This window comes from Nestor notabilis, unplaced genomic scaffold, assembly GCF_000696875.1.
Source record: "Nestor notabilis isolate BGI_N333 unplaced genomic scaffold, ASM69687v1 scaffold6920, whole genome shotgun sequence".
NCBI classification, from domain to species: domain Eukaryota; kingdom Metazoa; phylum Chordata; class Aves; order Psittaciformes; family Psittacidae; genus Nestor; species Nestor notabilis.
The window spans coordinates 3500-17023 of NW_009909611.1; the positions used below are offsets into that span (position 1 = coordinate 3500).

The 13524-nt window shown below is 42.0% G+C and overlaps 1 protein-coding gene across 1 annotated transcript in view; it reads right to left on the bottom strand.

Annotated features, from left to right (window-relative positions):
• Nucleotides 1-4582: 4582 nt before the first annotated feature.
• LOC104404605 (protein eva-1 homolog C-like) overlaps nucleotides 4583-13524 on the bottom strand; it is a gene marked incomplete at its 3' end in the record, with an annotated part of 82826 nt that continues 73884 nt past the window's right edge. Inside the window, exon 4 of the mRNA XM_010013105.1 lies at nucleotides 4583-4735. Coding sequence (XP_010011407.1) covers nucleotides 4583-4735 — 153 coding nt within the window. The remainder of the gene's footprint in view (nucleotides 4736-13524) is intronic.

Sequence of the window (13524 nt, forward strand, 5' to 3'; positions counted from 1 at the left end):
TTAAGAGAGCTACAAATAAGGTCAAATTCCTCTAGGAGCTTTTCAGAGTTCCCAAGGCATTCAAGGAAGGGTCCAGCTGTTTGCAGGGATTTCCCATTACAGTCAGAGACACAAGTTACAGCATGTTTCCAGTTAAAAGAGGATCCTGGCAGATTTTCTCTTTAACATGACAGGGATAGGATGGAGTTCTTCACAATACTTCCCCTTCACAGATGCTAAGCACATTCGTATAGACAATAGACAGAGAGAAAACAGGTGTTAAAGGGCTGCACCATCATGATACCTCAGATCCCTCCACCCGAGCACCTAATATACCTCGTGTCTACGGAATCGAAGAAGCTCATGTCCAACTCAAGTGGACTTTATCTCGACACTCCTACAGCAGTACAAGGGCTTATTTTTCAAAGTAGAAACAACACAAACTAAATTATTTGCTCCCTTACCTTTTGGGAGAGCCAGAAATATATGCAATGCTCTATTAGGCCACCCCTCCTTCCTATCTTAGACCTCAGTTATTTAAAAGCTGCATCTGTTTAAGCTGTAGATTTCTAAATTCAACACAAATGTACAGTTTGTTCACAGAGTAAAAATAAAGTAAAATTCTCTGAACTGTTTTTCATTAGGAGAGGAAGAAAAGATGCCCTTCCCCACCTTTGAGGCAAGTATGAATTCTTCACTCATCAAGTAACTCATGCTGCCTGGATAAAAATAATCACTGCAAACTTGTCCAGGACCTACTTCCCAGGAAGAGGCCCTTTGTCAAGACTCAGACTGGACACAAATCATCAAGCCCAGTGAAACTCCAACAGAATAAATCTTCTATGTGCAGAACATAGCTGGGTTCTGTGTTATGGGAATATGCCACAAAATCTGAGTCATACAATCATACTTGTAAGATCAGCTCGTTGCGAATGCCTGGGATCAAAGGCTGTCATGGAGCAGCCCTCCCTGTATTGCAGGGCTGTGGAAACGTGCAGGGAAATGTTCTCTAGCTAGAGAAAGCTTTGATTTATAAGCCGTGATGTTTTCACCTGCTCCTGAGGGAACAGCATTGCCTGCTGGGCTAGGCAGGCCCATGGCAGGAGTACAATTTCTGGAGCAGGTTGAGGGACACCACGTGCCGTTCCCACGATTGCTAGTGGCAGCTGGAAGCGCAAGCCCCTCACTTAAGGGCTGCAGATGTAGGCAGGACTATAATTTCTTGCAGTGTGGCATGATGAAGCACAGTGTGAGTATGTTTTTCATTGTTTTGGGTTGCAGGTGGATCCTATACCAGTTTCTCCTATGAAGCCAAGAGAGGAGCGATAACCAGAGTCACAATTCACCTTCCCTTTCCTGCATCACTAGATCTCTGTCCCATTGGGTCAGCTCACACAAATAGAATCATAGAATGGTTCAGGTTTGAAAGGACCTTAAGATCATCCAGTTCCCACACCCATGCCACATGCAGGGGAACCTTCCACTAGAGCAGGTTGCTCCAAGCCCCGTCCAACCTGGCCTTGAACACTGCCAGGGATGGGGCAGTCACAGCTTCTCTGGGCAACCTGTGCCAGGGCCTCAGCACCCTCACAGGGAAGAACTTCTTCCTTATATCTAAACTAAATCTCCACTAAGTTTGAATCCATTACCCATGGAAGGAAAGTCACAACAAGCAGAGACTGCCTGTAGCATTGGCATCATGCTGAGGGAATCAGTGAGCTGAACATACCAGCAGACCTCAACAAAGAGTCACATACAGCTGGGAACTGAGGAATGGATGAAAGACCACCTGCTCACCCACTTTGGGGTTTTTTTGACTTAAGCTCACACACACACCCTCTCCACTCAGGATTTCAGCATGCAGAGAACATCAGCATCAACAGCTATACTGCCTGTTTTTCACACAGTGCCCAAAAGTCTGGGAAAACCTGCGGAAGGCATTGGTCTGTGGTTGGTGCCTCACCTCTCATCCCCAGCCCTGCAGGGCATGCAGCTAGCCACTTCCCCAAACACACGTCCTACCTTCCCTTTGCTGTTATGCAGGCACGACATACTTATCCCCTCAGAAATCCAGGCTATTTTAACAGATACTCCAGAAGCCAGTAAAGCCAAACTTGCAGATATTTGCTCCTGCTCAACAACTTGGCCATTTTTAGCATCATTTCACAATTTAAAACCTTGCACTGGATTTCATTGTAAAGCTACCTCAGCATTCCCACTACTAGCTTGGCATTACTTTGTCTGTACTGAGCCTGCTCTTGTAACCAGTTTCATTGAAGAGCTGACACTTGATGAAGGCCTTGCTTCATCCCAGCAAATGGGCATGCTAGACTCTAGGATCTGATATCTTGGGCAAACATCCCAATTTGTAGAGATCACAAGGCCAATTTGAGAACGGGGCATAAAAGCACTCTAGATGGTATGGCACGTGCAGCTCTGCCATCACACCTCACTGCTTGTTCTCTTAGCTACAGCTTTGCTCTCCCAGCTTCACTCCTCCCATCCTGTTTTCTAGTGCCAAACACCCTGTTCTCAGCCAGTACAAGTTTCAGGACCTTGCTTCTGGCCAAAGAAGAGTAAAACTTTACCCTTAGTGGCTTTATATAGAGTTTGCTTCACATTGACATTCAAGATCAGGACCCAATGCTAGTACCTTGTCACCAGTACGTGCCTGTTTCTGCTCTCTCAGCAAGGACAAAGGTGTGCTCAGGTATATGCTAGAAACCCATCAAGTTTCGCTGACTCGGCAAGTTATCAACCAGCAGCCAAACCACCTCCACCCCAGCAGCCAGTGCACACACTCTTAGCCCATCCCAAACACCACATGAAAGAGGTCTAGGCTAACCTGTTACACATATCTCTTTCAGCTTCCGCACCCTGGTAAATGGGGGGCAACAGGAGCACCTCCAGGGACATCAGTCACCCCAGGAGACTGGAGGTAACTTGTTAAAGGACAGTGACTCTCCTGCCATGCCTCTGGCTCGTGGGACTGGGTAGGACACCCTGCACTGCTCAGCTGTGCTGCAAGTGCTCCGGTTTTCACACCTACACAACTAAGGCACTCACCATGCTGCACAAATAACCTGAATAGCCTGATTCCACCTGTGGTTTCCTACTGACACCCATCATCTGTGCATCATATTTCCAAGCAGTTAGTTCACATGCTTCCATTTGAATAGCATTTAACTCCTAAGGGCACTGGATCAGCAGCTGAGAAGCCAAAGATGCCCAGATACAGCTGAACAGATACCAGCACAGGCAAAAGCAGCAGGCCAAGCTTCCCTGCACAGCCGCTCTGGAAGCAATTCCTCTGGGAAACCAGTTAATACTCTCTCACGTCTGCAGAGGAGGATGATGAGGAATGCTGACAACAGGATTTTGCACTGCAGACAGCTTCTCTCTCTGCCATAGCCTAAAATATTCAAAGTCATTTCACACTGGCTCAAGAACAGACAGTTTTAGTGAATGTTTTTAAATTTACTGATCCTTAACACACAGGAATATAAGAACCTATGACAGCCTGAGAGTAAAGAAGAAACTTGAAGGTACTGTAAGTCAACCATAACATGATGAAACTGAACAACTTGCTCTTTGAATTTTCACCCCTTGCTTTAAATACACTAAAAGTTTAAATGCAATGTCAAAGCTTGACTTTGCCATAGATGGTCCATGACATGCACCAGTAATATGCTCCTCTATATTACAGATAGAGGCTCAGTCAATGAACCACCAGGAGGACAGAAAATTAAAGAAATAGAAGGAGTACCTCCAAGCATATAATCTGATGGATCTGCTAAAAGCCTGTGGCTTGGTGTGTTAGATGGGTCTAACACTGTGAAAATTGGTCTGCGGTGGACCATCCTGATCAAAATAAAAAGCATGTATGTATTTGTATTAGACGGGTATAACACTGGAATTGGTCCATGGTGAACCACCCTGATTATCTGGAGTGAGTGTGCATGGCAAAGAGCCAACAAGGCCACTCGTCCTGGTACAGACTGGCCTCCTGTGTCGGGATGAGTCAGCACTTTTTGGCGTATAAAAGGCCCGGAGTCCAAGAGAGATCGAGAAGGAGGTGGATACAACTACCTTTTATGGCTGACCTTACCTCCGCGGGGACGCCTGCAAAAGTATGTGCCTGCCACCCTGTTTGTACACAATGCACCTCGGAGCTGGCCTCCTGGTCATTGGACAAGTGTGGGGGTCGGTAAGAATCTGTGCCTGATCTATTCTTTGGTAGCCTTTAGTTATCTCTCTTTCTAGCTTGGTGTATCTCTGGATTTTACATCTATTTTAGATCTTGTAATAGACTTTCTAGCAGGTTGGGGGGGGGTGTGGCTTATGTTCCTTCTCCACCCAGAATCCTTCGATCCCTGGAACACTTGGTAACTTGGCTAGGGTATCTAGCTGAACCTCAGTTCAGTGCCCATCATGAAACTCATCACTGGTTAACAGAGTACCACACATCAGTAGCACCACCATGGCAGCTTGCATGCCCCAGTCCTTTTCCTTATCAGGATCTGTGCCAGCTTTACCATGAAGACAGTAAATGAAACCACCCTGCCCAGATCAGTGTGAACTGTCAAGCTATTCCCCTGCTTACCTATCATGGGCATCCCTAGGTTTTGGTATGGGCACTCCAGGCTGCCTCCTTGTGTCCTTCCAAAGATAGCAGAGTAAATGGCAATCACCATGCTCTTCTTACAGCTTAACCTCAGCTTGTCATCTTCACAGGCTACTTTACTCTTGTATTCATCTGGAATGAAACAAACAATTACTTAGCAGATCCAGAGGTAGACACTCAGCACTTCACCTCCCCATGCTGTGAGCTTGTCAGAGGCAGCAGAGATTTTGGGCATAAGCCCGGGGTGCACATCAGCTGCCAGGACAATCCCAGCCTTACAACCGCATTTGCTGGAGTAGCACTGATCATATACATTATGCATTCTCTCTCTGGCATTATCATCACATTTAATGAACATATTTTAACTTAGCATGTGTGAGTTCCAGTAAATAGCCAATAATTTCTTTTTGCAGACAAATAACTGAGGCATGGTAATTGAGTGATTTCCACCCAGTGATATTATAAGCCTGCGGCAGGGGAAGGTAAAAGCCCATACTTAGACACCTTTCTCATCCACGGATCAGCCCTTTATGTGCAAAGCATTTATTCTACATCACAGCAGGTCATAATTATGCTTGATAGGTTTTTTTCACAGCTGCTCTCCTTTGGCAGATTCAATAGGAGATACACTAAATATGTTAAAGCTGGAAGCTGCTTTTGCCTTTTGTTGCAAATACAGATATGCAAAGCTGCTCCCCAAATCCTTCTTGAGATGATCAGCCCAAGAATGCAAAATACACTCCTGCTTTTGTAAGGCTGGTGCACACAGAACAGTCACTCAGTTTAAACCTGTCAAGGAGACTGGGAAATTATTTCATAAGAAATCACATGTCATTCCTTTCCCTTACTATTATTTGTATTATGGGAACCTCTAGAGGTCCCAGCCTAGAACAGGCCCTCTCCATGTATGTCCATCAACACACCACAGAAGACAAACACTATTCTGAAGAGCTGAGTCTTGCCAGTTGGACATCTACAACTACGAAAGAAAGAGACTAAGAAAACTGAAGTGGTATGTCTACGGTCACCCCAGCCAACACAGGGCACAGTCAGGAATACAAATTCAGCTTCCCCAGCCTCTGTAGAATGACCTTCCATTTGATAGTGTTACCTTTAGAAATATAGCTATAATGGCATCCAAATTGTTTAATGGGAAGGGTCCCTGACCCATGGTAACCTCCCAAGCATGATCAGCTGTTTCATCTAAAATGCTTCCAGCCGTACCAAGTCAAAATTGTGCCACAGAGTACACTAATGTCCAAACAGCGTAGATAACCATCAGCCAATGCCTGGGGCTGCCCCTGGCCTTGTGTCATTTACTAGCATAGACACAACTTTTGTCTCTCCCTGTCACTGGTTCTCTATGCCTAATATCACACACACATATATAAGAGGACTTAGACATAAGTCCACATGCATTCAGCTACTCAGCAACTGAGAATACTATTTATTACTTTATAGTTTAATACTTAAGTCTTTACATCACGGCAGCTAGCACTTCATGTGACATTTTTGACTGCATTGTAACTATAGGTTCAAGAATCATTTTTCCTTATTGGAGATGTTGAGGAGTTTTCCACCAAAGTTGAATCATAAAAGAATTTCGGTTGGAAGTCTCCTCAGGAGGTCATCTGGTTTAACCCATGCTCAATGCAGGGCTAATTTCTACACTAGATTAGATTTTTTTCAGAAGAAACTGTGTGGAGAGAACACATATTATACCAAAAAAGGCACATGCTGATTCAAAAAAGACCACCTGAGAACAAATGGCTCCTCAAGATCAACATGGACATTCCTACTCAAAGCCAAAAAATAACTCCCTCAAAATAGCTTATTACCTGTTTAGAAAAACCTCTGAAATATCCTGGTTTTATCTCACTACAGGGAAACTTTCAAACCTCTAAAATATTTATTGCATGGGAAAACACTTTTTCACCCATCCTGTGGATGAAACCTAACTCATTCATGGGAGAATCTGTGTGAAGAACACACATCCTTGCGCAATACCTATAGGGTAAACCCATGACCAGCTGAGCTTGTAAAACAGTAACCGTAGTCGGGAATAGAAACTCTTTTCATCATCAGAGTTGATGTTGAAAGAGAGGGAGAGATGAACCTCACACAGCTGTGAAGAACCAATCATCATTTTATCTACGTATCTAGGTATTCCATCCACAATCACCATGAAAGCATTTGAATAACACACTGAACACACTGAAAGTTATCATCTTCACCTAAAATTGTCTCCCATAGGATTTTTGTTTCTTCTGTGAGGGACATGGGATCAGAGCTTTAACTTAACTATACAGTGTAAAACTTAACAAAAACACAAAAGCACAAAACTCTGCAATAGGACGAGCTATACATAGTCAATGTTAAACTATCATGGAAAGGGAGAGTACTTGTGACTGGCCGAAGTGTTTGAAATATGAAATGGTTTATTAACTTTAGGAAAAGATCAATTTTGAAGTCTCTAATGAACAAACACCGGGTCCTCTGTGAAGGTCTTATTTCTTACAAGGCACTAACTTAAATTTTCTCTTCTTTCTTTATTATTAGCTACATCTCCCAGTTAACAAGTATAACTGGTTGCTTAACCATATGTTTGTGTGGACCCATATAAGGTCCTTAGAGTATTTATTAAACTCTGTTGACCATTCAAAGTCAGGACTTGACATTTGGAAACTTGATTGGGTTTTAAACACAGTGTTTAACACTGGGATGCAGAGATACATTTCTGTTGCAAGTCAGTCCAGCAGTCATGAGACAGTCAGCAACAAAACTCTGCCTCTCACATTTGCAGTTCTTACCCTTGAGACCACTCTGGGAAGTCATGTTCAGAGCTCATGGGGGAAACTGCCTGATGGACGGCTCAAGATACCAGACCGGGGAGGTGAATCTGAGTGCACACTCCGTAGGAAACAGTGCACTTTATGGGTCATGTGCTGCTGGCACACTGCAGTGTGGAGTAAGAGGGCTGTGCCACCCGAAACAGATGCCACCTCATGATCACTAAATGCTTCTCTAGGAAACACCTATTGGAGCTGCCAGTTCCCAAGGCTCTGACTAAGGCCAAACTGGTAAGGGCTGCAGTTCCCTGGGCTGGCACAGGTAAAAGACACTGCTTTCTTAAAAGGAAAAGGAAGAAAAAAGAAAGAATTAAATATACAGCAGTATTTCAGACTCCCAAAAGGTACCCTAAAGCTTGATCACTGGAGAACATATACTGTCAGTGTTTCTGGGCAACCTGATAGAGATCTGGATAAACAAACAGATAGAAAATGATGTTACAGAGAACACAGGTCCCTGAAAGAATTTTCTGCTTCATAGCATTGCCACCCCCATTTTAGCCAGGATGAACCAAAGCCAGACATTGATGTCTCACAGGCATTGGACAATGGTAAGAACTGTGATTGATGTAAAAAAAAAAAAAAATACAGAGCTAAGCATCATCCATATATTTACTGGTACTTCAACCCATAATAGCCTTATATAAATATTGAAAAGAACCAAGGCAGTGTAAGTGACATAAGAGAGCTGGGACTGGGAACAAATCTGCATTTTCCTCTCTCACCCTCCCAAGAAGAACTGGCCTCCTACAGATCAATCACAATCTGGTCCTAAGCCTGCTATAACTGTTACAGTCTGGATATAATTCAGTCCAAATGCAAACATTTGTATTAGTGGGTTTCATGTTTCACCCTGAAAAATTAAACATGCTTAAATGGCCTAGGAAAGGTGGCAGTGATATTCAGCAAATGGCTTACTCAACTCTAATCCCCCGTGCAGTCATTTGTAGGGCAACAGAGATTTACCATGATTAAGATATTTGCTAAGGATAATATGCCTTTTACTGCTGCCTGTTTTCAGAGACACTGGCTTAACTATAACTCAGTAGAGAGAAACCAAGGAGGGAACAGCTGCAGGCTTTTCTAGACACATTTTTAAAGGTCATTATATGACATGAATATAACACAGCTAGAACAATTAAGGGGAAACAATTATAGAAGTTTCTAATGGAAAAATTGGCTCTCTCAAACAGTAAAGTGAACAAGAAGACCCTTTGTAATTACAGGATGTTTGCAATCATACTAAAGTATTGACCTGTAGTAAATACATTGACCCAGTGTCTTGAGAATATTTTCACTTTTGGTCCATGACAATTTTCTGAATGATCATGATTGGGAAGCTCAATACTAAATGTCAATTGGCTCAATCTCTGCAACACCCTAGGTATAAAAGCTCCTAAAAAGATTTGGTGTCTAACACAGTGATGGAATGCATTAAAGCCAAATGTCTACCTTGCCTAAAATTGTATTTTTCAACAGAACTTGAGGAAAAACGTATTAAATTTTGCTAATTAAAATACGCATGCTTCATATAGTCAGTGCATAATAGTTGACCCTATTTCTCAGATCAAAGGGCTGGAAATACATGCAAAGAGAAATCTGCCTTCCTTACAAAATCCTAAAGGATTTAAATCTTAGAATTGTGAATCTGATCAAAGAAAGAGATTCTGTAGGAAACAGAGATGGCTTTGCACAATTCCTTATCAGGTCAGGATTTAGACTTCAGGATAGAAGACTATCTTATCTACCTTATAATTTAAATTAATGAGACTGCACCCAAGATGCCACTTCAGAACCAAACGGCACTCCTTTAATTGATAAATGAATATGTTTAACTATTGGGTAGTGGTTAGTGTTGGTCTGTGTAAAAGGGAATAGGGACAATTCCCTTTCTCACTTGGCCACTCTCTCCAGATGAACTGTGTTAACAGCAAATACATCTCTAGTGCTCCATGTCACTCTGTCTGTGTCTCTTACTGCACCTATCACATACAGATTGGTTGCAATTTTGAACAGCTGAGATGCACAGTGGGCCAGATGGTGCAAGTGGAATACACAACCTTTTGGTCATAAGCTAAAATTCAGCAAACTTTTACAGACACTGGAAGTCATAAAAAAATAATAAAGATGATGATCTCAGATGTGGTGAGATGTTACTCATTTCAGCACATGTCTAGGCAGAATATTTACATTGTAAAAGTCACCATATAGCAATTTTTTGAATCATCCCAAAGAGAAAAGCCAAAATAAGGGTTAATCATGGAAACATGAACACTTTCCTATGGATGTAGTCACTCCAGACCATAATTCAGAGTCCCAGAGGACAGAAGGAACCTCTGGCAACTGTCTAGGCTAACTCCCATGTTCACACCTGAGTCAATGAGAGCAGCAGGATGCTGAGGGCCATGTCCATTCAAGTTTTTAACACCTCCAAGTATTGCAACTCCACAACTTGCTTGGGCAGCCTGTTTCAGTGCTCCTGTTAATCATGTGAGAGATGAGTATGGGGAGTACCTGTTACCATCTCTTCCAAGGAAACTAAGATGAGTCTCCAAGACAGGAAACCTATTAAACACTAGGATAGGCATCTCTAAGCAGCATCCTTGAACAAGAGTGCCTGTGCAACAGGACTGCCCATCTTGGAGAACAGAACAGCTCATCTTGGAGATACCTATCCAGTAGCATTCTTTGTAACCTCTGACCCTCATTTTATGTATTTTTATTTTCACCCATATCAGCTAATTCCCAAGACCTGTAAGATTTATAGGTTGTGGGGTTTTTTTGAGTGTATAGAGATCCAAGTCCATCCTCTCAAAATTAAAATAGATAAGTACATCTGAAAGCAGAGAGAACAAATGTCCCTTGGACAACTTTCACTGATTCCTTCACTCTTACGCTCTTCTGTGAAGAAGGTAAGAGTATTAACAGGATATTCTACAGTCAGTGCTCCCCTTCAAACCTTTTCCCCACACTTCTATTTTTGTGTTTGCATATTTACTTTTCATTTCAAGCAAGCATTTGTTATTTGAGTTTTGTGTCCTCTTTTACACTTTAGAAGATATAAGCAAATTCTAGCCTCCAAATCCCTGAATGCAAATAGATCAACGTAGATTAGAAATTCCTCACAGTGGCAAATGCCCACTCTTTAGATCAGTGCACATTGCTGTGACCCTTTGCTTTTTGTTTTCTTCCAGTTTGCTTTCGCTTACAACATGTACCTCACATCCTGAGAGCTTCCTCCTCATCCTCAGGAACCTGCTACTAATGTGAATGCTACTCACCTACCATTAATCTCAGGATTTGAATAAATCCGTATCAATCAAGTCACCATTCCCTTAGGCAGGACTGAGTGGAGGAAACCTTTCCAGGACAACAAAGGTCTCCAGAGTCCTCAATTACAGCCTTTCCTCTGATTCTCCCACAAACACCTAAGTTGTGGGCTACCTGGTTATTCCCTCAACAACCAGGATCTAAAACGAATCATCATCCCCTTTTATTTTGATTTTATTTATATGATCTGACCATACAAAAGTCAGAATGTCGCAAATTCATACATCTGTACAGAAATCTCTTTTAACGCTATTTCTGTTCAACTTCCCCTTGAGAAACTTTTTGTGAAGAAGCCATAATTTCACTTTTAAAAATAAGAGTTTGCTACCCTCCATGGTATGGACTGCGTGGCTTACTTCTGCAGAAGCTAATCTGAAACTGTGAAAGATACAGCTTGGGTGACAGTCCAGAGTTATACCTAATAAGCAGTTTGCTAACTTCAGGAGTACCCTGAAAACTCAAGCATGCCAAATTTTAGAGGTCTGAAACCATTTCAACAAGCAAAAAGATTGTTCTTTGCGAACGACCTTGTCAGATTCCTTTAAAATTACATTCATCATGCACCCATCCAATTTGCAATGTTTAAAAGGCACCTTTCCTCACTGTCACTTTCATTAGTCTGAAGTAGTTGTCTTTTTCTAGTCTGCTGTGCAAAGGCCGGCAGTGCTGAAAATTAACTGCTACATTTGATTTCCAAAGTAGAGTTCAGAAGAACCCAGTTGCACTTTCCTGTTGGGGAAACAGAAGTATATGGTTATCTAAGGAGGAGAAAGGGAACAATATCAAAATATATATGCTAAACTGTGAGATGAGAGTTAAGCACAACACTTGGGAGCCTGGGACAAATTTAACTCTCATCCTACTTCTTCCATTAATGAATTTGGGCTGATTTCTGAAGCAGCTGTGACTTGCTGGTGTTCTGCTGCCTGAGCCTCTGCTTCACTATTTATTAGTCCTCCTTTCAAGGACCTGAGAACCTGCTGGCTAGATTTCAGTGAAGGTTGTCAGAAACATTGAGATGACAAACGCAGTTAAGTCTCAATACATTTTTTAAGAACTGGTACGTAAGTACAGAAAAGAGACAAATCAGTGCCAAAGCTGGTTAGAATTGCTGCACTGTCCCACAAGACAACCAGCATGGATGTAATTAATGCCTGGATAATTAGCATGAATATAAATCTGGACTAGCTACACCACAGGTGGTGACATAGGAAGCATGGTGAAAACCTTTGTTACTGCAGTGAAAAGGTGGGAGGGATGCACTAAGGAAAAAATTTCTTGAATATGTAAGGAAAAAGACTTCATTAGTACCACTGCTCATGGCACTTTTGTTCTTCTCTTCCAGAGATGGTGTAAATCTGGAGTAATGCTACTTAAAGCTATTATTAAAATAGCTGAAAGGAAGAATTTAGTCTTAGATAATTAAAATGGTCTTCTCCAGAAATTAAAATAATGGCAATAATAATTCTGACACAGGAACATTAAAAGGATACCTGATTGATATTTTTACATAGAACCCATGTGACTGCCTAGAGCATAAAATATGGGAAAATGAGGTCTACTAGATTAAAAGCCAGTTCACTACTGTCCTAAATAAATGCACAGTATTCTCTCAATGGCTTTGCCTAAGAATAAAAAACGTAGCTGGGAGAAATAGTTACCAAATCTCCTAAATTCACCACGGATGCTTTGAAGTCCCAGTTCCCAGAGACATGATTAGGTGACAACCTCCAGTGCCTTTTAAGTAGTCAGAAAAATAAGTGTGCGATTGAGAAGAGCTTAATGGACCATTAGTATGATAACAAGCTGGAAATATCAGCAGATACCTGTGTTAAAAATGTATAATTAATTTGAAAACCAAATATAGGACTGATATTGAAAAAACATTGCAGAAACCTACAGCATTGGAAAGAATTCATTACCATACATCTGCTTCAGAGAAGATTTATTCTTCTCTGCTTTTTTTCCAAGAGACATTTATTTGAGGAGAGCAATTGATCTATGTTTTCTGTCTTGAATAAGTCCATACACAGGACCTCCTGCAGAAGCACTGTATAAGTTTACTTCCCTGTTCTGTGAGGTCTGTACACATTGTTTAAACTGTAGATCCAAAATTCCACAGAAGTAAGCCTTTGTAGCATCTCAGTTTGGTTTATCAGCATATTGTTTCTTGGATATGCTTTTCTTCTCACAGTTCTTGATCAGTATGCCAGAAAATCTTGAAATCTATCATTCAGAGCTTGCGAACCTCTACAGCAGTCGGACTGTGCTGAGATTTAGATTTATGGGTTTTGTTTTTAGAAACGTGGTTTCTCTGTTTATCTGGCTAATTGCCCCAAGGACATGCCCTTATTCTTCTGGGGAAATGGTTTCAGACCACTTGGTCTCTGGCAGCAGCCAAAGCCACCCATGACACCTGAAGCACCATCCACAACACAGGCTCCACCATCAACACAGGAAGGTATCACAAGTGCCCGCAGTGCCTAAGGATGGGCTGGATCTCCTGAGGTTTGTGGGGGCAAAAGCTCACAGTTACTTCTGTTAATGCTATTTACTCACCTGTCCCAGCACAGAACAGCTGTGGTGTATCTCTCCCATGCCCTAAAAATTTGTGGTTTAAAAGGAGGTTTTTTACCTTTGTTTTTTCCCTAAGACCCCACAGAAAACTTAAATAACATTGGACAAAGGGAATCTAGAAAAGTCACAGCTTATTGTTTATGCAATTGAGGCAGATTTCAGAAT